At 40.1% G+C, this 21,704-nt stretch overlaps 1 protein-coding gene across 1 annotated transcript in view; it reads left to right on the plus strand.

The window, feature by feature from the left end:
• The first annotated feature begins 2,364 nt into the window (after window positions 1-2,364).
• Window positions 2,365-21,704, plus strand: part of SLC4A10 (solute carrier family 4 member 10) — a 161,683-nt gene continuing 142,343 nt past the window's right edge. The window contains exon 1 of the mRNA XM_054830215.1: window positions 2,365-2,584. Within this exon, the coding sequence (XP_054686190.1) occupies window positions 2,537-2,584 (48 nt within the window). The 5' untranslated portion in view covers window positions 2,365-2,536. The remainder of the gene's footprint in view (window positions 2,585-21,704) is intronic.

Genomic DNA, 21,704 nt, shown 5'->3' on the forward strand with positions numbered 1-21,704 from the left:
TCTCTCTTTGGTGTGATATACTGCTAGGATGTTCTAACAAAATTGGTATTTTAGCTATGTTTGATTAAAAATAAACCTTTCAGCTCAGTTCTCTATGTTCTTCCACTTTTGTATGTGGAAAGCCTTTGGTTTTGGAGCTTTTGGATTCAACATTTTGGATCTTCATATTGAAGCATGTTTGTCACAGCTGTCGAAAGAATGACTTGCACTTTGACTTTGGCTATTCATTTATGGCTTTGTAGCTATAGAGGTCTGTGATATTTTTGTGTGAGTGGAGCAGGATGATACAGAATGTTTTGGGGAGGTTTGTTATTTAACAGAGTCTTTCTGTATTTCATCTATTATTCAGTAACGGTGAACTCCTGACTGTAAAGCACACTGACAACCTTTGCAGAAACGATTACGTGACTGATCCTAACTCTTTTCTTGGCCCATTCACTAACTCATTTGTAGCTTGTGTGAATGGTGCTCATGGTCTTGATCCTGTTTTTCACTGTGAAATGTTGGGGAATAGCATTATGTACACAATAAGGTGATACCCTTCCTCATGGTCTTCGCAAAATTTAATTTGTTCTTAGTCTGCTTTTAGGGGGGGGGGGGTGTATGTGAGAATGAGTGTGTTTTGGGGGAATCTTTTGGGGAGTGAAAGATGTGTTAATGCCATTAAGCTTTATGTATTGAAGCGTCTTATTAAAAAAATGCTCTGGGACAAGCTTGAGATATTTAGACAGAGAAATCTAAGGATGCTTATACTAATTTATGTTGAAATAGCTGCCTGTAGACCGAAGGGTTTTGGTCCTCACAGTTTCACAAGTAATATATTCACTTTAAGTCTTTTTTCTTTAAAGAAGAAAAATCACTGTAAAACACATTCCCAGCTGCATCATGACTTTTATAGCTTAATTATAAGCTCCTGCAGATAGGGTTTTACTGTGCAAATGCTGACACAGCCTTACCTCTAGTGACCTGAATGGCCTCTTATGTTAATTACTGTAGATCAGTAATCGTGTTATAAAAATATGCATCTGGCTTCTGTCCCAGAATCTGGACCACAGTGTTGTCTGTCGTTCTGTACAGTGTTACATGTATGTATCACTTTGTACAAAGGCCAGATTCGCAGTTGTGACTCAGAAAAAATAGCCCTCTTCTTTGTAAGGACCAGCTTTGACTCCCCTTTCCTTTATGCTACCTCCCCAGCTCTGTGTCTCACTTGGCTGATGTAGAAATAAATCAACCTGGAAGACCTTTAGGAGACTTGAAGAACATACCTCATAGCAGATGAAATTAAATCAGATTTAGCAAAACTATTTATTGATCTGCTTTTAGACTGCAAAGAATATCCAAAATGTAGGGAACTGCCTGCTGCTTTGGCAAGGAAATCAATGTTAACAGCAGAGAGATGGAGGTTTACTTGTTAGCTTGTTTTTCCTGGTCAGTCTCTGCTCATTTTGATTCTTATGCACGCAGGCTTGGATGGGCATAGTTTTTGGGAGATGTGCTGGGAAGGAATGAATATGAGAAATTCTCTGGCTCAGCTGTCTTGGTAGGCAGCATTGTGCTTGTGTCCTTAATAGTACAAGTATTGTGGGGGCTCAATTGTCCTTATGCTCTCTTGGATAGCCAAATTTAGGCTTTGACAACCATTTGTGTAGCTTGTTGGGGTTTTGGCATGGCTGAATGTAACCGCTGAGGTGCAGAGGCAGGTAGTCTAGGAGAAGCTAAATGTGTAGCATGCTTGAATGATCAAATTGGGTGAAGAAGGGGATAAGGCTCCTGTTAACTGTATCCAGAAGGATACAGGTGTGTGTTTATAACTTGCAGGTAGAGGGGGGTGATTGGGTGAAATTTAGTAGAGAATGGGACAGACCTCTGTTTTGAAGGTGCTGTGTCAAAGGGTTAAAGCCTGGCAGTACCGAGCAGAGGATCGCTGTTTTTCAGTGCTCTTCTGATGTGCATCGGGTCAAAATGAGTTTTGGCTCAAGATTGCGCTGAAGCAACAGTTTTGGGGAGACTGTGGCCAAAGTCTGGCGTGAAGTGGTAACTCCCGAGCCGGGTCTTGGTGTTGGCAATAGTGGGACTCGGGGGTCTGTGTTTGGGGTCCGGTCCCTCCGGCCCCTGCTCCTTCCTCTTCGGACGTCGAGCGCGCTCCCTTTCGGCCGCGGGGAGCGGGCAGAACCGGCCGGAGGAAAGGTGCCGTGTGGAGGGAACCGATGGCACCGGCGTGCTCGGGCGCCGGTTTGCAGGCGCAGCCGTGCAGGGCCGAGGTCCGCCTGCCTTTACCGCCCCGCCGGGCGCTGGCGACAGGATCCGTCCGCATCCCGCAGGTGGATCCGGCTCCTGCCTCCCCCCGCGCTGGGGCCGGCGGAGCGCGGAGCCATGTGACTGGCGCGAGCTTCCTGCCTCCGCGCCACCTGATCCGCGGAGGGAGCGCGGCGGAGCGCGGAGCCCAGCGCAGCCCAGCGGCTCCCGCAGCGCCCGGGCAGCGCGCCCCGGCGGGCGGGCGGCGGGAAGGGCGCCGCCGCGGCCCCGCCGCCGCATGGAGACCCAGGACCAAGGGGCGCAGATGGAGCCGCTGCTGCCCACGGTACGGCTGCCGCAGCGCGGCTCCGGCCGCGGGAGGGTGCGACGCGTCCCGCGGGGAAGGCAGCTGGAGAGGGGGTGCGGGGGGCCGCCTGCCTGCCCGCCCGCCCGCCCGTCCGCCCGTGCTGGGGGTCGGAGCCGGTTTCTCGGTGCGTGGGGAAACAGGTTGGCTCGCTCCGGTGCCGGGCGATGCGGCGGCGGGGTGCCCGGGCGCCAGGGCGCTCGGGGATGGAGCGGTGTGTGTCCGTGTGTATGTGTGTACGCGTGTCCCGCCGGGGCAAGCACCCTGCCCTCCGGCTCCCTCCCTTTCCTCTCGGTATCCCCTCTCTCCACATCCTCCTGCCTCCGACATCTGTTTTCTCAGGCTCCCCCTCGTCCCCTTGCTCCTCGGCGGTGGGGCAGTGCTGGGGAGCGAGCGCCTGTGGGCTGCTCCGTGGGGATCCTGCTCGGGCGCTGGGGCGGCTCTGCAGGTCCCTGGCCCCCGCTGCTCGCAGACCGCAGAGGAATCTGCCGAGGTCTGGCACTTGCACGGCTGGGTCTGTCTCCCGCCGGATCCCGGTCTCTGCTTCGTGCTGCGGTGTCGCAGTTTATTGTGCTCAGACGTGGAGTGGGTAATCTGTAGGGTTATTGTCGTCTGTGGGGGTACGCGGTGCACCCTTGCCTCTGAGCACAGCGTGATCTCACAGCTGCGGCTGGGCAGTGTTTCCCCAGCAAGTATGAAAGGGGTCAGTTGGTGGGGGGCTTCTCACACTGTTAGATCAGTGGGGACTCTCTTTCCTGCCTGGCCTCTCCCTAGACACAGGGTTTGCAGGCTCGCACAAGGTGTAAGTGTGGGTGTTGATCTTGATCTCATACCAAGATTCTGTTTGTGAATGGTGGTTCCTGCCTTGCCCTGGAAATCAGTCTGGGGCAGGGAGAAGTCTGTCGTGCATACACAAGTGTCTGACTGTGCGTACACATCCCTCTGAACACACTGCATAGGTTTGCAGAGGCTTTCCCGAAATGGCTCTGTGTTAGCACAATGAGCTGCACAACGTTGACAGAGCTTGAAAGAGACAAGTCTCAGCTGCTGCAGGTTGATGAGATGCACTCGTGGCCAGCCCGGTTTTCATAGAGTCTGTTCCCATCATCTGTTGACGTGGTCCATTTTGCAATCAGGTGGCAGGTTGCTACACAGTGTAAGGTTATCTCTGGCATCGCCTTTCTCCTTGTGGCAGGGATAGTTTTTCCTGTTGCTCTCTGGATACCTTTTATGAATCCTGATTTCTATTACTGCTCTTGCAGTTTCTGATGCTGGAGTAGAAGAAGGTCTGTCTTTTTCACTGACAGACTGGCTGCCCAGTTCCTTTCCTTAGAGAGACAATTCACTGTGAATCCTGTTTCCATCTGTTGTTTGTGATCACCGATTCTGTGGAAGACTTAGTCCTCAGTGTTTCACACCAGTGCGGTAGTCTGCAGTCGGTAGCAGTCTTGCTCATACCTGGCTAGCCTACGTGCTGGTCTTGCTTTGTCAATGTGCGTTGTCTCTGGTTGTGTGACGGCCGCTGTGCAGGGAGTCAGAGGAGTCAGCTTTCAGAAGGTGCAATGTGCAGGATTGCTTTGTGCTGTCTGGCTTTAAGTTTTGTTCCTCCAGGGCTGTGCACAGAAATAAAGGCTGTTGCTGTGGTTGAGCGGACCAAAGAAGATAGTATTTCTTGTGTGCTGATCAGGGGAGAACTGTCCGTGGTTCCCTCTGCAGCTCTGACTGGCAGAGCCCTACCCACACTGGTGCAGTACCTGTCTGCAGCGCTGCAGATCCCTGTCAGTGCTGGTGCTCGTTAAGTTTATGGCCTGGTTCTCACCTCAACTTACTACAGCTAACTAGTTCAGCAGCTCTTGTATTTGCTTTAAGTAGGGGAGGGAGACTTCTGTACTCCATGTAATATTTATCATGGCGCATTCTCTTCCTCAAGTCCTCTCTTACTCTTGCTGTTTCTGAGAGGGCCTCTGTGGGTCAATGAGGCAATGTGGCTTTCCTGCCACAATGATGGTAAAGGCACAGCTCCTTCAGTCTTCGTGATTTCTCTGTCCTGGTGGCGTTTTCTTGGTGTGTCAAACAATAAAGTGTGTAAATGTGCTCTGGCAGTCTCAGCCTGTCTGATGTCTAGAGCCCTGCACGTGGTAAGTCAGAAATGGCTTTTGCGTGGTGGGAGTCTTGTATCTGGAGTCATGGCAGAGTTTAAGGAGCAGGAATTGGTGCTAAGTTCAGTGCTGTTAGCTTGGGAGGTAACACTGTTACATAGCAGTACCTTTAGAGTACTTCTGGTTTAGGGATCAATCCTCATCTTGACTGGAAACAAATGGAACAGGAATGCAAGCTGTAAAATGGATGCAGTTCTGTTCCCAAGCATTGTCCCAGTTCGGTGGTCTCTGGGTATGAAAAAAAAGGCTCCTAGCTGAGAGCTTATTTCCTTCAAGGGCTTAGTCTAATGGCTTTGGTATATTCAACAGAATTAATCTTTTTTTGTGAAACTGTAACACATGATATGTTTTAATTGTTATTTATAGTAAAAAGATAGCTAATGTAGTCCTTGATTAATTTTATCTTGTAATGGTGCTCAGAGATTGTGAAGCCTCGGTGTGATTTCCCACCAAAATCCCACAGTCTGCACAAAGTGGAATCTATTTTTATTATAGTGTTAGTCATGTGTTGTTATTGATTTATTACACACACTTTTAATTAAAAACCCCAGTCCCTAGCAATATGCAAAATAATAAAATACTTTGTCGCCTGTGGTTTTGAGGAGTTAAATAATTTCCTTATCAGTCTCTTTTCACAAACTCCTTTTAGAAACAGTTCTTACACAGTGACAGCACCTTTGTTAGCAGTTAGGCTACTGCTCCTCAATTTTTTTGCAGTGTGGGAAAATTTCTGTGTAAATTATTAGAAATCTATAGCAAATTGTCTATAAGTGCAATATTGTAGAAATAAAGGAAAAAGGAAATTGTTCGCCTGGAAACAATTTTCTTCAAACTGTTCTTGAAAACACAAATATAGTCTTATTTTTATTGTTCAATCCATATACTAATATGGTAACAAAATGTAGACTTGTGTGCTTTCTATATCATCTAATGTTTTATTTATCAGTCATCAAGTATATTTTTTTGAGTGTGATTATTCAGAGTGCTTTAAAATAGTTGTGAGTAATTGAAAGATTGCTGAGGAGTCATTTGTTTACAGAATGGGAGAAACAATCTGCAGATCTTCTCTACAAAGATCTTTTATTGATTTATAATCAAAGGACTATATCTTGTTAGTTTGCATACATGTATACATTGTATTGTATGTAAATAATTTTGTAAATTGTCACTTAAGGCAATGTATTCATAGCAAAAATTATTTGTAGAGTGTTTCTGTCTGTTCTGAATCTCTCTTGAATGCAAGTAAAAATTGACTTTCCAAACAGGGTTGTTACCTGACAGAGGTTTGATGTTTCAGATATAAGGAGCATGTAGAGACAAAGTGCAGGTATTTTTGTTAACTATGTTTATGCTTGGCATGTTGTTTTCCTGTGTTTAGTGAAGGTAACAGTAAACCCCAGGTAAACGTCCTTTCTAAGTTCATATTCTCTCGCCTTCCTCATTCAATCTTAAAATTCAAAAGCTGTTTTGTTTTATTTATTTGATTATTTATTTTAAAAATCTGGTAGATATAAGACCTTAAAGCATCACATTGCTGATATATGTCCACAGATAGATACAATGCATATGCACGCACTGTGGTGTGATATGGTACATATGTACTAGGTAGATACTGTTTGTATCGAGTACTCTTGTTGCTGCTGCAAGTGGCATGCAGTTATTACTACTTAGGCCTCCGTATGTGGGAGAATGGTATAGCGAGATCTTGGGTAGTAACTATTTTTAATGTAGCAGGTGAGTGTGGGAAGCTGCTCACAGTAACAGGCCAAATTCTTTTGCTTTTGTTAATGCTGAGTGGGACCTCCGGCGAGACTTGCAGATGAAATGTATTGCTCATTATTGTGAAATGTATTGCCTGGGGAAGAGAAGGCTCTGGGGAGACCTTATAGCAGCCTCCCAGTACCTATAGGGGCCTACAGGAAAGCTGGAGAGGGACTGTTTACAAGGGCGTGGAGTGACAGGACAAGGGGTAATGGGTTTAAGCTGAAGGAGGGGAGATTTAGATTAGATACTAGGAAGAAATTCTTCACTGTGAGGGTGGTGAGGCACTGGAACAGGTTGCCCAGAGAGGCTGTGGATGCCCCATCCCTGGAAATGTTCAAGGCCAGGTTGGATGAGGCTTTGGGCAATGTGGTCTAGTGGAGGGTGTCCCTGCCCATGGCAGGGGGTTGGAACTAGATGAGCTTTAAGGTCCCTTCACACCCAAACCATTCTGTGATTATGAGAATGAAAGGCAGAGCCTGACCCCGCAGTTTGTGTAACAGTGTTAATTCCCAGTTCACTTCTCCAAAATTTAGCTTTATAGCAACAGTTAAGGCAAGTTTATAGAGACTACAGGAATGTTGTGATTCTTTTGGAAAAATACAGAGGCAGTATTACATTTTCAAAATGAGAGTACTAAGATAATGGCACCATTGAAAATGAAACCCTAAAATTTAATTATAAATATAATTTTCAGATTGAGTTGCTGCTTTGGGTATTTTCTTTTTTACTGCCTGATTCCAAGGTCTGAGTGAAGAAAAAAAAAAAAATATTTTTTTTTTCCCCAGGAAAATGCTAGAACGAAATGAAGTATCAATCAGGGATACATATTTCTTTTAACCCCCCCCAACAATCCCCTCCCCTTTATATTTGCCAATGTTATAATTAAAAAAGATTTCTGTGGATCATATGGTATGCTGTGGTGTTACTGTTTAAGAATAATTGGCAGCCTGATATATGTTTGTGCAAAAATAAGAAAAGGGATGAATACTGTGTGGAAATCATCCCACTTTAATGCATCTATGTCTGGTTTAAGTTCTTCCCACTATTTTGACTTGTTAAAAACACACTTTCAATTTCCTCTGCTAATAATTGCATCTTCCCTTTCTACTTTTCCTTTGGGGGAAAAAAAATAGAATCAATTGTAAAACAAAATACTTCCACTAACATCTTTTAATGCTTCTTAAATAAGTAATGTTTACAACCTCAGTGGATGAGAGGATTTAAGCAGGTGAGGGAAAACTTAATCCACTGTTAATCGCCTTGAACAATTAGTTGTGTATCTGATATGAGAAGAGAAAGCCATAGGCGTAGCATGTTCCTTTCATTTCTGTAATACACTAACATATATGTTCAGGTCTGCATCGTAAAAAAACCCCAAACTTTTGAAGAATCATGCCGTTGTGATTCCCTTTGCAATAATAATGCCATTTTTATGTCATCCAAATTAACAGAGGACTGAATGCGTTCAATACAATTTTCAGCATTGCTGAAGTTTAAAAGTTATGAAATGAAAAATAAGCTTTGCATTTTTAAAGATGATTAAAATCCATCCTGCTTCTACAAGGTTGTTGATTAGGATAGGCAAGGTGAAAGTTGGACTAGAGGATAAAGGCAATTGCTAAAAATAGAATGAAGGAGGCGTCTGGGGGGTGGGAAGAAGTTACAGGGTGGAATGAGGGTAAAATTGAGAGTGTGGAGAGCTTTCGACAAACTTGGAGAGTCGAGGATGTTATTGCTGACTGTGGTATGAAAGGAAAGAGGGAGCTGCTTAAGTTGCACAGGTAAGAATTGATTTGGTTATGGCATGGGGAAGGAAATGGAGGAACAGAAGTAGGAAAGCCCACTCATGCCCCTGTACAGCTGGGGCAAAACAGGATCTTGAATCCTGATTCTTCCATATCTTTGCTGATTTCCCTGGCCCCCCCGAGCCTTTTTACGTTGTTTAGTTAGCTGTTTACATTGTAAATAGGTTTTGGAATTCAGTGGAGATGTGAAAGATCTGGTAAGATTTGCAAGTTCTCAATTTTAATCAAACGGAGCAGGAACTTGCTGCAGAGAAACAGGCACACTAGCATATTTAGGAGAAATGAAGTCTTCGAGGTACATGAGGTAATGTTTGGCATTTGTAAGGTATTAGCTGATTAGTACAGTACTACGTGCTGCGTTTCAAGAGAAGAATAGCAATTGTAGAGCAATTCAAGAACAACAAAAATCAGCATGGGCCTAAAGAATAGGAAAGAAGATTTGAAGAAACTGGGATTCCTTAGCCCAACCATGGAGACATGCACTTTTAGTATGTAAAAGGCTGCTGCTGCAAAAAAGACCAGTTTCTTATATCCCTACTGAATAGGAAGAGAAGAGAAGGTTATGGGACAATGTTAAAAGGATGTTAAGAAAACCTGTCAAACGCTAAGGATAATGAATCATAGAATGATTTGGGTTGGAAGGGACCTCAAAGATCATCTAGTTCCAACCCCCCTGCTACGGGCAGGGACACCCTCCACTAGACCAGGTTGCCCAAAGCTTCATCCAACCTGGCCTTGAATGCTTCCAGGGATGGGGCCTCCACAGCCTCTCTGGGCAACCTGTTCCAGTACCTCACCACTCTAACAGTAAAGAATTCCTTTCTAACATCTAATCTAAATCTCCCTTCCTTCAGCTTAAACCCATCACCCCTTGTCCTGTCACTACACTCCCTGATAAACAGTCCCTCACTATCTTTCCTGTAGGCCCCCTTCAGGTACTGGTAAGCTGCAATTAGATCTCCCCAGAGCCGCCTTTTCTTCCGGCTGAGCAACCCCAGCTCTCCCAGCCTGTCCTCATAGGAGAGGTGCTCCATCCCTCTGATCAGCTTCATGGCCCTCCTCTGGACTCTCTCCAACAGCTCAATGTCTCTCCTGTACTGGGGCCCCCAGAGCTGGACGCAGTACTCCAGGTAGGGTCTCACAATGAAGCAGTGGGACAAATTGTCTGGTGTATTTGTGGAATCTCCATTATCCATCTGTGAGACCAAGTAAGACAAATATCTGACAGAAAAGACGCATATACAGTTATTGCTGCTTTAGGGCTGAGTGATGGACTAGAAGACCTCATGAGATCTCCTCCAATCATTCTTCTCTTTTTGGAAAGACTGTTTTATAGATGGATGATATATTATGTGCCAGCTGAGGAGAAAGGAGCAGTTTACCCAGATTATAAATGTTGATAACTTCAGTTGAGTCCACCTGAATCTTCAATTTACTATAAATATTTACATTTCCTATAAACCCATTAAAAGAGTATATTAAAAAGATAGATGCCTACCATTCATCCAATTTTGTGATTGCAAGCAGGTTTTAAAACCATACAAAAATACAAATTCATAAATAATGTCAGATTTTATATCTGCAAAATGCTAGTCTTAAATGTAGATTTTTAAGCCTTTATGGAGTCCTGTTGACTTTTTAAAGAACATAAGAGTCTGCATGCATCAGTGGGGCTGCAAGAAGTTCCAGGACGAGTTGCAGTGGGAGCAATCACTTTGTAGCTGTCACACTCAAAAATGCCAGCAAGTATTGCACATTTGTGTTGCTTTTTTGGAGAGAGATTGGGATCGTTTTGCACCTTTTTCTGGGAACTTGTATTAAAAGTAGTCAAAATGCTATAGATTAAGAAAAAATGATCTGAAGCTGCTGTTCTGAGGAATTGTTCTATGTATCAGTCTAACAATTGCACTAGATTCTCTCTCGAGGCATTCATAGTCACTGAAACTATCTAAGGATGGAAAAAACCCCAAACCCTGCTATTAGATTCTGACAAAAATAGAAAATAGATACTTAAACTGTAATTAGTCTGGCAAACTGTGTCATTAATTTCAATAGCAAAATGCCATGTCGTTTCTGGAGGGGAAGATGATATGCACATGTAAACTTCCTTTTCAACATATGAATGTGTACGAGGATTTTATTTTAGAAGTAAGCAGCCATCAGCAAGAATGTGATTTCATGTCAAATCTTTCCAGTTGAACACTGAAAACTGTGTTTGTGTGGTGTTAAGGATCTTTATAGTGTTGTAAACATCAATAGGAAATAAAGGTACAGTGAAGGAGATTGTGCATCAAATTATAAGTGCTTTAGATTTTTTTTTATTGGTACTGACTAGTAGTTTTCTGATTTTTTTTTTTTTTAATAGAATCAAAGAATAGAATCCACAGGGGAATAAAAATAACTTCAGGATTGTTCTCAAGCCTTTTAATTTTGGGGTTCAGGAAGATGCTACTGGTAAATTTGAATAATTGGATTTGTGATTGTAGAATACAGATTAGAAATAAAAAAGGGCTGCTTTATATTGATGTGCTCGGTATTTGTAAGATTCAGTAAAATTTTCAGTTTTGTGGTTTTTTAGTGGACTGAAACATCAAGCTTCTGAATACTAAGATTTCATTCTGTAAAGCTATATTTCTATTGTAAAATGAAGTAGGAAAAAACAATGAATTCCAGGATAAGGTCCTGTAGTCTCTCCTAGATCTGGTTGGACCAAAGATGCAATTGATAAATTTGTGCTAGAGTGTATTTCTAGAAAGAGGATTTTGCTTTCAACATCCATCCATCCATCCCTCTATCTGTATCTTTGACAGTTTCCCAAGAGCCAAATGGGAACCCTATCAGTCATATTGTTAAAATTCAACTAAGAAAAAATGTGAATGTGTTTCCTCCCAAATTAAGATGTTGATTTTTTTTTTTTTTTAAAAATATATACTGAAACACACAGAAAAGTATGAAGGTTTTCTGTTTGGAATTCAGCAGCATAATGATGTCTAAAATCAGCTTGAGGAAGTTGCCAAAATTCCCATGTGACAATCAGTAAAGTCTAACTGCAGCTCTAGAAATGTGCATCTTTTTTTCAAGGCCCAACTCAATAGAGTTGAAGACATCATTGTCATTCTTGTTTAATTATTTAATCTGCTTATTTTATAAGACAAAGCCTATTACAACAGCTGTAAAACAAAAGTGAATCTTGAGCTTTTAGCTAAATCCATAAATTCTATGCTCTGCTAAATGTAGGAAGTTGATACTTTTCATCTGAACTGTAGCTAAGCGATGATAACAGTAAGATGAGAATTGTAATGGCGAGTGTTAGCCACTCATTTGCTCTGGAGATTTGTTCTTTACCTTGGGATTCAAGGTTGGGCTTATAGATACACTGTTCCCAAGGACTGCTGAAGAGCCATGCAGAAGTGGTTGAACCACTGTTGTCCCTCTTAACAAAAAAATTCTCACCTATTCTGCTCAAGTAGGAAATGGATAAAGTTTGGTATGATCTACTAAGAATGCAGAACAGTTTTTGATGAGATCACACTACTGGCATCTCAAGTATATTGATGCAAAATTGAAAAGATTGGAAGTTTATGGTCTGAAAATTCATAAGGAAGAGGATATATTCTCCTGGTATGCTCTATAGTATGAAGAATATAACAAAAATATAATTTCATATTGCCTGTGGACGAGTGGGCATTCTTATACCTTTGATTTCATGAAAATGTGGATAACCTGTGTCCTTTTTCAGAAAAAAAAAAAAATCTTGTTTTAAGAATTTCTTTTAATCATTTTTGTGATCTATTTAGGGAAGTACCAAAATAGAACTAGAGTGTCCCAGAACAGTACGTTATTGTGCTGACAGAAGGGATATTACATGTATTGGTGTTTTAAATGAATGTATAGGATAAAGTAGTGCTCCCTTCCACCCCCTCATGCACAAATTACGCAGCAGTTGCTGCCAGCCATCTTGCTGTCCTCAGAAACAACTTAGTTTCCAGTTCTTTTGAGCCTACTGCTACATTGTTTGAGACTCATATAGATTCCAAACGTGTCATCACCAGTACAAACGTTCATGCAATTTCTGCAAGTCTGCTGTGTTCTGGGACTTTAACATATTTTCCTTATTTGCAGAAAATTTCATAACTTAGATTGTAACCCATATTATCCATCTCCCTCAGTTCCTGTCATCCTTTCCCTTTATTTAAAGAGAAGATATGTGTGCTCAAACGTAAGACTTGACTGACTGTATAGTTATCTTTTAGAAAGCTTCCACTTTATTCTGTTCTTCCTCTTAATGATTGTGTTGTGGTAAAATATTTAACTATGTCCACTTGTTTTTATTGTAACATTGTAATAGCTTTTGAAATTAATGTGGCAATGAGCTGTAAAAGCACTCATAAAGCTGTGTTTCATACACATCCGAGAATCTTCTCATGTGAAAATTCTAATAACAAGTGAATTCCATATCTTTTTTTTGAGAGAAGTATTCTGAATGAATACAGAATAGGTGAACGTGCTGCCAAAAATAGTATTAAGCAGTGCAGAAACCTTCATCTTATCCTCACCAGTTTCATAGAAAGTAGTTTTTTCTGTAACCACTTAGCTGGCTTTCTTCATTAACATCAAATGTGCCTCTTGCTTTTGGAATAAACTCCATAGTCCTCATATTGTAGGGGAATGGATTGAGAAAAACCCTGCTATGGAGTACCCACTGAAACCTCATGGAACTCACAGGACTTTGCTCTAAAACAACATTGGAAGAAAAGGTTAAAGACTTTTAAAGAAACTTTTAAAGAAAAACCCACATTCAGTTTTAGAGAGGATGAAATGTTTTTCAGTGATCTATAGTTTGTGTAGTTTGATTATGTTCGTTTCACTTCATCTTGGCTAAAAGTTTAGGGCTCTGTGTCCACTATATATGAATTGATTTACTTTGGCCAGCAATTGCATGATGATTTTTTTCTATTGCCCAACCATAACTAAGAGTAAGTGAGAGGTTTCAAAATGCTAGCCAGTATTGCCCAGAATAACAGAAATCTACCGTTACCTCTGGAGTGGAGGTAGATTGAAGAGAAACCTAAGAAATAAATGTGCAAAAACTTAGTAACTTTCCATGGAATATTTGTGAACTATGATTTTTTTTTTCCCACCTCTCTGTCCAGTGCCCCTACATTGGCCAAATTTGGGCAAAAATAACAGAAGCAGCAGCAACTTTTTTGCCTTGAAAAAATACTAAGTCACTGAAGACTGTGCATGCATTAATGAGGCGTGTGGCGGACAGAAGCAGGTTTGTGGAGGAAGAGAGTTGGCTATGAGAACTGGATATCTGCACTGTACCCATGGTGAGGGATTTGCTGTGGGCTAGCTAACTGTTCCCATTAGCAGTTACAATGAGATGTAGCTTGCAAGCCCCAATGCATTACAACCAAAAACCCCCGAATCCCAAAGGTACCTTACCCTGCCTCCTTCCCCCAAATTTCTCCATAAATACAAAACTTGTTAATGTATGTATGTCTATAAAAGAAGTTAAGCTAGAGAGAACAGATTGCACTTCTTAAAAGAAGCTTTCAAAGGAAAATATGGAAATATTAAAGGGAAGACATCCAGTGAAACTTATTACCAAAGCATGTAAATGTGTAAAACCTGACAAAATGGGGTTTTTTTGTTTGACTTTTGTTTATTCTTATGTGAATGACTCAGACCTGTACAATCCAGTCTTGTGCACGTTGATGCCACTTGTGTGTCTTGGGTAGTTCAACACAAAGAATGTAGGTTTTTATGAAGCATCCAATGTAGGATCTGAGAAAGTCTGGTGCGAAAGTAGTGTTTGTGTTCTGAAATAACTTTTTTGATCTTAAAGTCTAGAAATTATGATTCCAGAAGTGGTCTGGTATTTAGAGCAACTTGTCATATAAAAATTCTGAGTAGGGTTTCAATGAGAATACTAGAAAAAGGTAATCTCTACAAAACCAGTTCTTGGTCACTCTTAGGCTACTGAAATTCCTAACTGTGGCACTTATCAGTAGTTAGTAATTATTTCATGTTTGCTTGTATCTATCTGTTCTCCCTTGACTTGCAGGGATGGCTGTACAAAAACCTGCTGTGAGGTAGGTAGCATCAGAGCCTTCTCTTCCAATTCCTTACTTGCATGTGTTGACCTTAGATAAATGCAAGGTAGGTTTACCCTTGATAAAATTGGAGTAGTCTGCTTTGTGCTTGGCATCATGTAAGAATAAACACGGTAATTTATTACAGCATGGGTAAGACACTGTAAACGAGCCACCAAGTTTAGGTGGTTGTATTTTTTGTTTTATTTGTTTAGGCAGAAAATTGTGTGAACCTTTTGGGCTGAGAACCACGTTTCTGTTCTGGGTAGATGCAGGGTCTGTCACGAAGGGTTTCTGGTCCATGGCTGGCCAGTTCAGGAGCTAGGACAGTGTGCATATGAATAACAAACTTGTTTATTGGCTCGATTGCAAACAAATAGATTTCTGGCAATGAAAAATTATAGAATCTACTTCTTTTCTCTAGTTTGTTACTCTCCTGATTGCTCACGGAAATTACAGAGCTATTGTAGCATAACCTTTTTAACTGTAATAGCATAAAGTGCTTGCTGTAAGAGTGCAAATAATAATAGTTATAAATTGTGAATGGACAACATTAAAAATATCTCTTAGTTTGTGCTTTCATTTCTAAATTTGTGGGGTTTTTTAGACTAAGAAAACTTTTTATTTTCTTGACACAACAAATAGCAAATTTTATGGATTAGAGAAGGTGCTATTTTATGGATATGAAATTAAAAAATTCTAGGGGATTATGATTAATCTTGTTCAAATACTGTAACCCAAAGACTGTTACTCTGTTATCTACTATACCTGAATATTTGAGTCTCAATTTTTTTATTTCACAGTGATTGCACAAATAACTGTTTATATAGTACTTCCATTATGAATATTCATTAAAAAGTATAAAATGTCATTAACTCTGGCAAGAGTATCTTGAGCAAAAATAAAAGAATTGATAAATGGTCTGTGCAAACTGTAACACAGTATTGTTAATGCTTTACGGTTATAGTGCAGGTTTTAATAACTCATTACTAAGAGTGGGTTTATTTTTGCTACTGATATATTTTATCAGGAAAATAATAGTGATTTATAATTATTATGAGTGATTTAGTGGTGTGGTTTTTTTTTTTGGCCCATAATGTAACTGATTATTTTCCTGCTAACATTTAGGTTTTTTTCCATCAGGCTTTTCTTGTATGTTAAGAAAGGGTGTGTGTTTTGTGTTCATATACATAGATATATGCAAATATGTAAATATATTTCATTCTAATGGGAATATTTTTTAAAATTTCTACCTGGTGACAAATATTCAGATCAATTTAATCTTTTCAGCTTTCAAGAAATACAATGCTAAGTAAATTTTCCTTTGGTTTTGCTATTAATAACTGTGTTTTAGTACTAGTCATACTCCATTTGAATTATCTAAACCCAGGCTTTGTTTTGAGATGGAAGGTGCTCAGCTTTTCCTAATGACCAAACTTCTTCAAGGCACTAAAATCACATTGAGATTTATTACAATATTCTAAGCCTTAAAGCAGCTTCCAACAAGAGTTAAAATGGTTTTAGTATTAAAAAAAAGTCTTTTTCCTTTTCTTATTTGGAATGGGAAAGCAACTCAATCCACAGTCAGCAGTGGGATTCCTTCACAAAGTCTCAGTTTTCAAGTGTTACATTTTAGGTATCTTGATTGGTAGGGATAGGAATACGAATGATAGGAAAGTTTCTATCATTTGGAAGTGATAGATTATGGATGTGTTATCAACATGAGCGATCCACAACGTGCATGTGAATTGTGAGTATGATAAAAAGAGCATGAAATTAAAAAGAAAAATTCAGTATCAAATAATTATTGTCAACTTTTTATGTTTCTGCTATAATCTTGCAATCTTGTAGCTTCAGCACCAAGAAAATACCTATGTCCTAGATTTTTATTTAAAAGGTAAAAATAAAATAGGCAAGATTTTAGCTCTCATGATAGAGATGGAAAATGTGAAATTATCAGTCTTGATAATCCAGAAGGCAAAAATCATCCTATGTGTGCTTCTTTTTAAATCTCATCTTTTGAGCCAATCTCTTGATTTTTAGGTGCTACTGCTGGCTATCAGTGTCTTTTTTTCTGCAACAAATTCCAGCTCTCCCTAGGATGGTTTTCTCTCTGCTGTCTAGGGTGCTTGTTGTCCAGCTTGTGTTCCTTTTCAGTGCTGTGCTCTACTCGGGCATTTATTTCTTCCTGCACTTCTGTTCCTTGTGCTTCACCCAAGCGTATGCCTATGTTTAAGGGGAGGTGAGAGTTAAGTGGCTGCTGATGTGGAGAAGATATAAAAAACCCCAAACCTTTCAGAGCACCTTCTGGATATTGTTTTTCTTTCTTCAAGAGAAAAAAAAAAAGGAATACTAAATGTTATCTGACCTGTCCACAGCTTTCATGTGGTAGTGATAGTCACCGTCTGGAATGGTCTCAGATAATGTCATTGGTGATAGCCTTGAGTGCTGGCATCCTGAGAGGGGGCTTTCCCTGAGCTTTCAACTTCAGGACTGTAAACCCTGGATCATATTTTGAGGTTGTGTTATTCAGCATTTCTTGACTAGTGGGGAAATAGTTTCTGTTCAAATGGAAGCTGTGTAGATGAGGATTTGTTCCGGAAATGAGGCAATTCAGGAAACAGAGGATGTGATACTGTGAAAAATAAAGGAAAGGTGAATACAGAATAAATCATAACTGTTTCATTATAGCAGAAATAGGGAATTTGAATAAGTTATCACTAAGTTAAAAACAAGAGTGAAAAACTTTTTTCACAAAGTATACAGTTCAAGTGCAAAACTTAAAGTGATGTGGGCTATTCTGGAGGCCATAAGTGTAAATAGCTTAAAAAGGAATTAGGTAATTAAGCACAATGATCCTAATTCAGCAGATGCAATCACCAGCTTAGAAAAACTAAACTGCTGATTACCAGAAACTGGGACTGAATACCAGAGGAAAGACCTTTTGCTAGTTCCCTTTTTTTCTTGTACTATAAGAACCAAGTAGTGGGGCCACCTGGGACAAGACACTTTATTTCAAAGATTTCTGCGGTTCTGCTTTTGCTTTCCTTCCTGGGGTCCGTGAAACAGGGTTTGCCATTATTAGCTTCGCAGTGACGGGTTATGTCTCAGGTGGTTTTGTGGAAAGGGAAATAATTCTCTTTGATCTTACCAGTGATTTATTAATCTGTGGATCAGATCATTTAAACATAGGAGCTGATCCAAAATGAGTTGAGGTTGTCCATACACTGTCTTTACTTTCTTGTGCCAAACAGTTCTTTTTCTTTCTGATCAGTTACATTTTTTTTTTGTTGGGGTGGATATTTCGGGAGAAAGATGTTCCTGATTGAGGGGTCCCAAACATAGGAAAATGTAGCACTTGTCAAATGTTTGCTCTTTTATTAGTGCACAGTGGTGACTTCGGAGAGGTCTGTCTCACTATGTTCTTGCTGAATTTAGTAGCAAAGGAAGAGGAACCTTATTCTGAGCCATCTATATGTAGACAACTTCATAGGCTTGTGAACTGCTGTCCTTCTTCCCCAAAGCACCTCCCTTTGCTGAATTTTTGGAGTTTTGTTGATGTCGTTGCTCTGGCTGTCATCACAGATCTGATTTTTTTTAATCCAGATTGCTTTCAAGCAGTTTCAACGATCATTGTGAGTGTGCTGCCCAGCAATTCATAGGCTACAGCTTGGCAGGATGTGCCAAATACTTGCTTTTTACATTGGGCAAATAGTTGTATATTCTTTTACAGATTCAATTATGAACTTCAGAGGAGGGCACAAGGCTGCCACTAAGCCAAGGAGAGTCATTGAAGGATCTGAGGATGGATGCCAAATGCTTTCACTTTAATTGTATTAATGACAGACTGTTGTATGGGATTTTGTATGATGCATTTGCTTACCAGTTGTGTGTAATCCAACTGATGGGCCCTAGATGGCATCTAGTGTGTCTCTCTGCTGCTGCTTGGCACGCTTTCTTTGCATCTTCATTGTGTGCTTTACTTTGGGAGGCAGAGAGAGCTTATTGCCTGGACGGTGACAACAGGTGGCTGTTGTAATGGGAAAGCAACATTCTGGCATTCCTGGGAGTTAACAACACTTGTTGGTTTCAAAGGTTCCTGCTAGTTTTGGTCCTTCAGTCTTTGGATACTGAAGTTTTTTACTCTGCAGTTTCACATGAGAGAATCCTGGTCTCTAGAGTCAAGCAATAGTGATGCACACTCTTAGTAAGATCTATTTTTCAGGTGCATAAGCACTCAATATGTTGGAAAATCAGCAAATTTTTTTTCTGGTTGTTTTGACAGTACCACTGCATGCAAAATTCATGGTTGTTGTTTCACATAATCTTCAGATGGATGAGGAGAGAGACAAACCCAGGTTTCTAATTTGTACCACTGCAAATATTTAAAAATAACATTAAAAACAGTGTGCAGGGATGCTGGAATAAAATTTGAGTGCAACGTTCTGTAGAAAAGAGACGTTTATGAAACATTTTCCTTGCAGGACAGGGTAAGACTTCACGCTGTGTTGAAACATTTGTAAGAAGGAAAATCTAAGAAAGTATTCTCTGTGTCAGGATTAAGGAATTAAGTTCTCAGTTTTGGATTGTGTTTTGCTGAGAAATGAAGCTTGAATTCTGTTTTGAAGGTTAATGCTCAGATTTAGAAGTTTGAGCTTAAAAAAAATCTCAAAAATTTTATCAATATTTCAATCTCAATCTCTGTTTGGCTCTGATCTGTAATAAAGAAATGTCCAGATACAGAAGTTTTTCCATGCATTTTTTGTTTATTTGGATGGTAAGACTTGGCCAAATTTTATTCAGGAAGGTGCAATGTGGTGTAGCTTGATTGAAACCAATGGACTTGCCCAAGATTAATATTAAAAGCTGAAAATGGGATTTCTCTCTCTCTCTCAAGGTATTTCTATAGTAGTTTTACAGTCTACACAAACATGTAATAGCATCCTGTTTTCATATGCTAACATCTTAATCCTTTTCATTTTGTTTTCTGTTTTTCTCCTTTTCTTTGGTTCTCTCTTTGTCCATTGTGCCCCACCATCAGGAGTAGATTATCACTTGGCGTGATTGTGCATGTGGTTCTGTGCAATACTGGTTTGCTAATCCTGACAGCTGAGAGCTACAACGGTGGCAGTCTGAAATTAACTTAGAAACTCAGGCTCCTAATCATTGTGTTTTGTGCTGCTTCAGCTGTCTGCACTTTCAGCCAGCTAAACTGAGACTGTATTACTTGCAGATGTGTTAAGTGTGACAGAGCCGATTGATGGGTCAATTCAGGATTCATTCAAAGTTGAGAACCCAGCTGGGAGTTGAAAAAAGCAAGAAAGCTGTTCTTCCACATATGTATGTGGAATATATTGGAGAAGATGAGATCTAACTCTTGGAATTTAAAGGATATGTACACAAATTTTCAAAGACATTTAGACATCAAAAATACGTGGAAGTTCCTACTGAGATTTTTTAAAAACAAATGTAACTAGGTTTGGTGTGGTATTTTCACTGAACTAGACTCTTGGGCAACTTACCTGATTTAAAAAAAATAAAAACCAAAACAACAAAAACCCACTCCCAAAACAACCTGCAATTAAATGCTATAATTTTCTGACAAAGCAATGCAAAATTAACACTGAACAAATGATATATTAATAAATATGTAGTCACCTAAGGTACTATGTAAACACACATTGAATCCTCCTGACTTTTAAAAACTGACCAGATCTAATGTATCCTGGTGTCCACTTCAGTATACTTGCAGTGTTACACTAACAAATGAGAATAGATCTCCTTTTTGGAAAATATCTAAAAATCTAACTGCAAAACAAGATTAAAATAGACTATTTAACTAAATTACCTACAAGCTCATTTAAATAATGTTTGTATCAATTTTTTTTTAAATTGATCTGCTTTGCCTAGGGCAGAGTACAAAAGGACACAACCTGGAGAGTGAGTTATGTGGGCAAGGTGCCTGTGGCAAAGTCTGCTGTACATTTGGTTAGTCAAATACTTAAAGATGCTTGTTTCTCTAGGTACCTTTTAGCTTTCATCCTCTTCAGCAATGATGAGTCTGTTCTCAAACTGTATTTTCTTTGTGATTCCTCTAATGGGATACTTTTCTGCTGACTGGTTTTCATTTGGGGGAAAAAAAATATTACAGCTCCCTCACTTACTTCTTTGTATATTGAGTGGTATAAGTCAGAGGTAGCGAAGATGAGCATAGACTAAAATAGGAGCGCACTCTCTCTTGAGTGTCCATTTGTTGCTTGAGAACATCTTCTGGATCACTGTATCCAGAATAGATCAATATGACAGACTTTACATTCTAGAAAACTAGCATCTGTATTTCATAATTCTTATTCTTTACAGAGTGTAGGGAAATTTCAGGTCATATTGCTGAAATATAATATCTGAATTGCTACTATAATTTGTACTGGTGTTTCCAGAATGTTTTATTTTGCGGACGTGTAAAACAGTCACGAAGAGGTAAAAAACTGAGTTCCTCTATTCACAGTATTCTCCTAAAGCATGAGTGATCATGCAGTTTCTGCCCAGCAGCTGTGAGAGCACTTGAACACGTATCTCCCACTTCCAAAGTGAATAACTGATCCACCCCAGGGAATCACAGCTGGACCTGCTAGTGGACCTTTACCATACCATGCAGAAGATGAAGATTACTGGTGCATTGCGGAAGTTTCTTGTTGTTGCATAATGCATTGAAAAAGTTGCATAATGGATTACATGAGACTTGAGATTTTTTCCTTGTTAGTTTGCTTAATTAGTTTCTTTTTAATTCATGGAACTTCATCCAGTTACTATAGTAATTGATGGAATCTTCTTTCACTGAAGTCTTACAGCATAATTGAGTGCTTTCTCTACCTATCAACCTGTAAGGTTGTTTTGTGGTTTTGGTTTTTTTGTGTGTATGTTGTTTTAAAAATAATTTTTTAGTATGTTTCTTGTTGGCAGGGTTTTATTACATAAGGGAGGTATAGCGTTGTAACTATCAATTTTAGAGAAGAGAGGCTTTAGTTAAACTAGACCACTTTGCAGAATTTCCGGACATTGCATGATTTGGCTGATCTACTGTGGGAGTTCTTTCTAGCACCAGATTCTCTCCAGCCACAGTTACTTTTCCACCCCTTCCTCAAATATTTAGTGATCTGCATTAGGAGAGCATGGTGAAGCCTTCACGCTGTTCATAGACTGCCATTCAGTCTTTGATCTACATATACTTGATTTGATTCGGATCACAGTCTTCAGTTAGTTGACTGTAAATATTTTG

This window comes from Grus americana, chromosome 6 (genome assembly GCF_028858705.1).
Source record: "Grus americana isolate bGruAme1 chromosome 6, bGruAme1.mat, whole genome shotgun sequence".
In the NCBI taxonomy this organism is placed as follows: Eukaryota; Metazoa; Chordata; class Aves; order Gruiformes; family Gruidae; genus Grus; species Grus americana.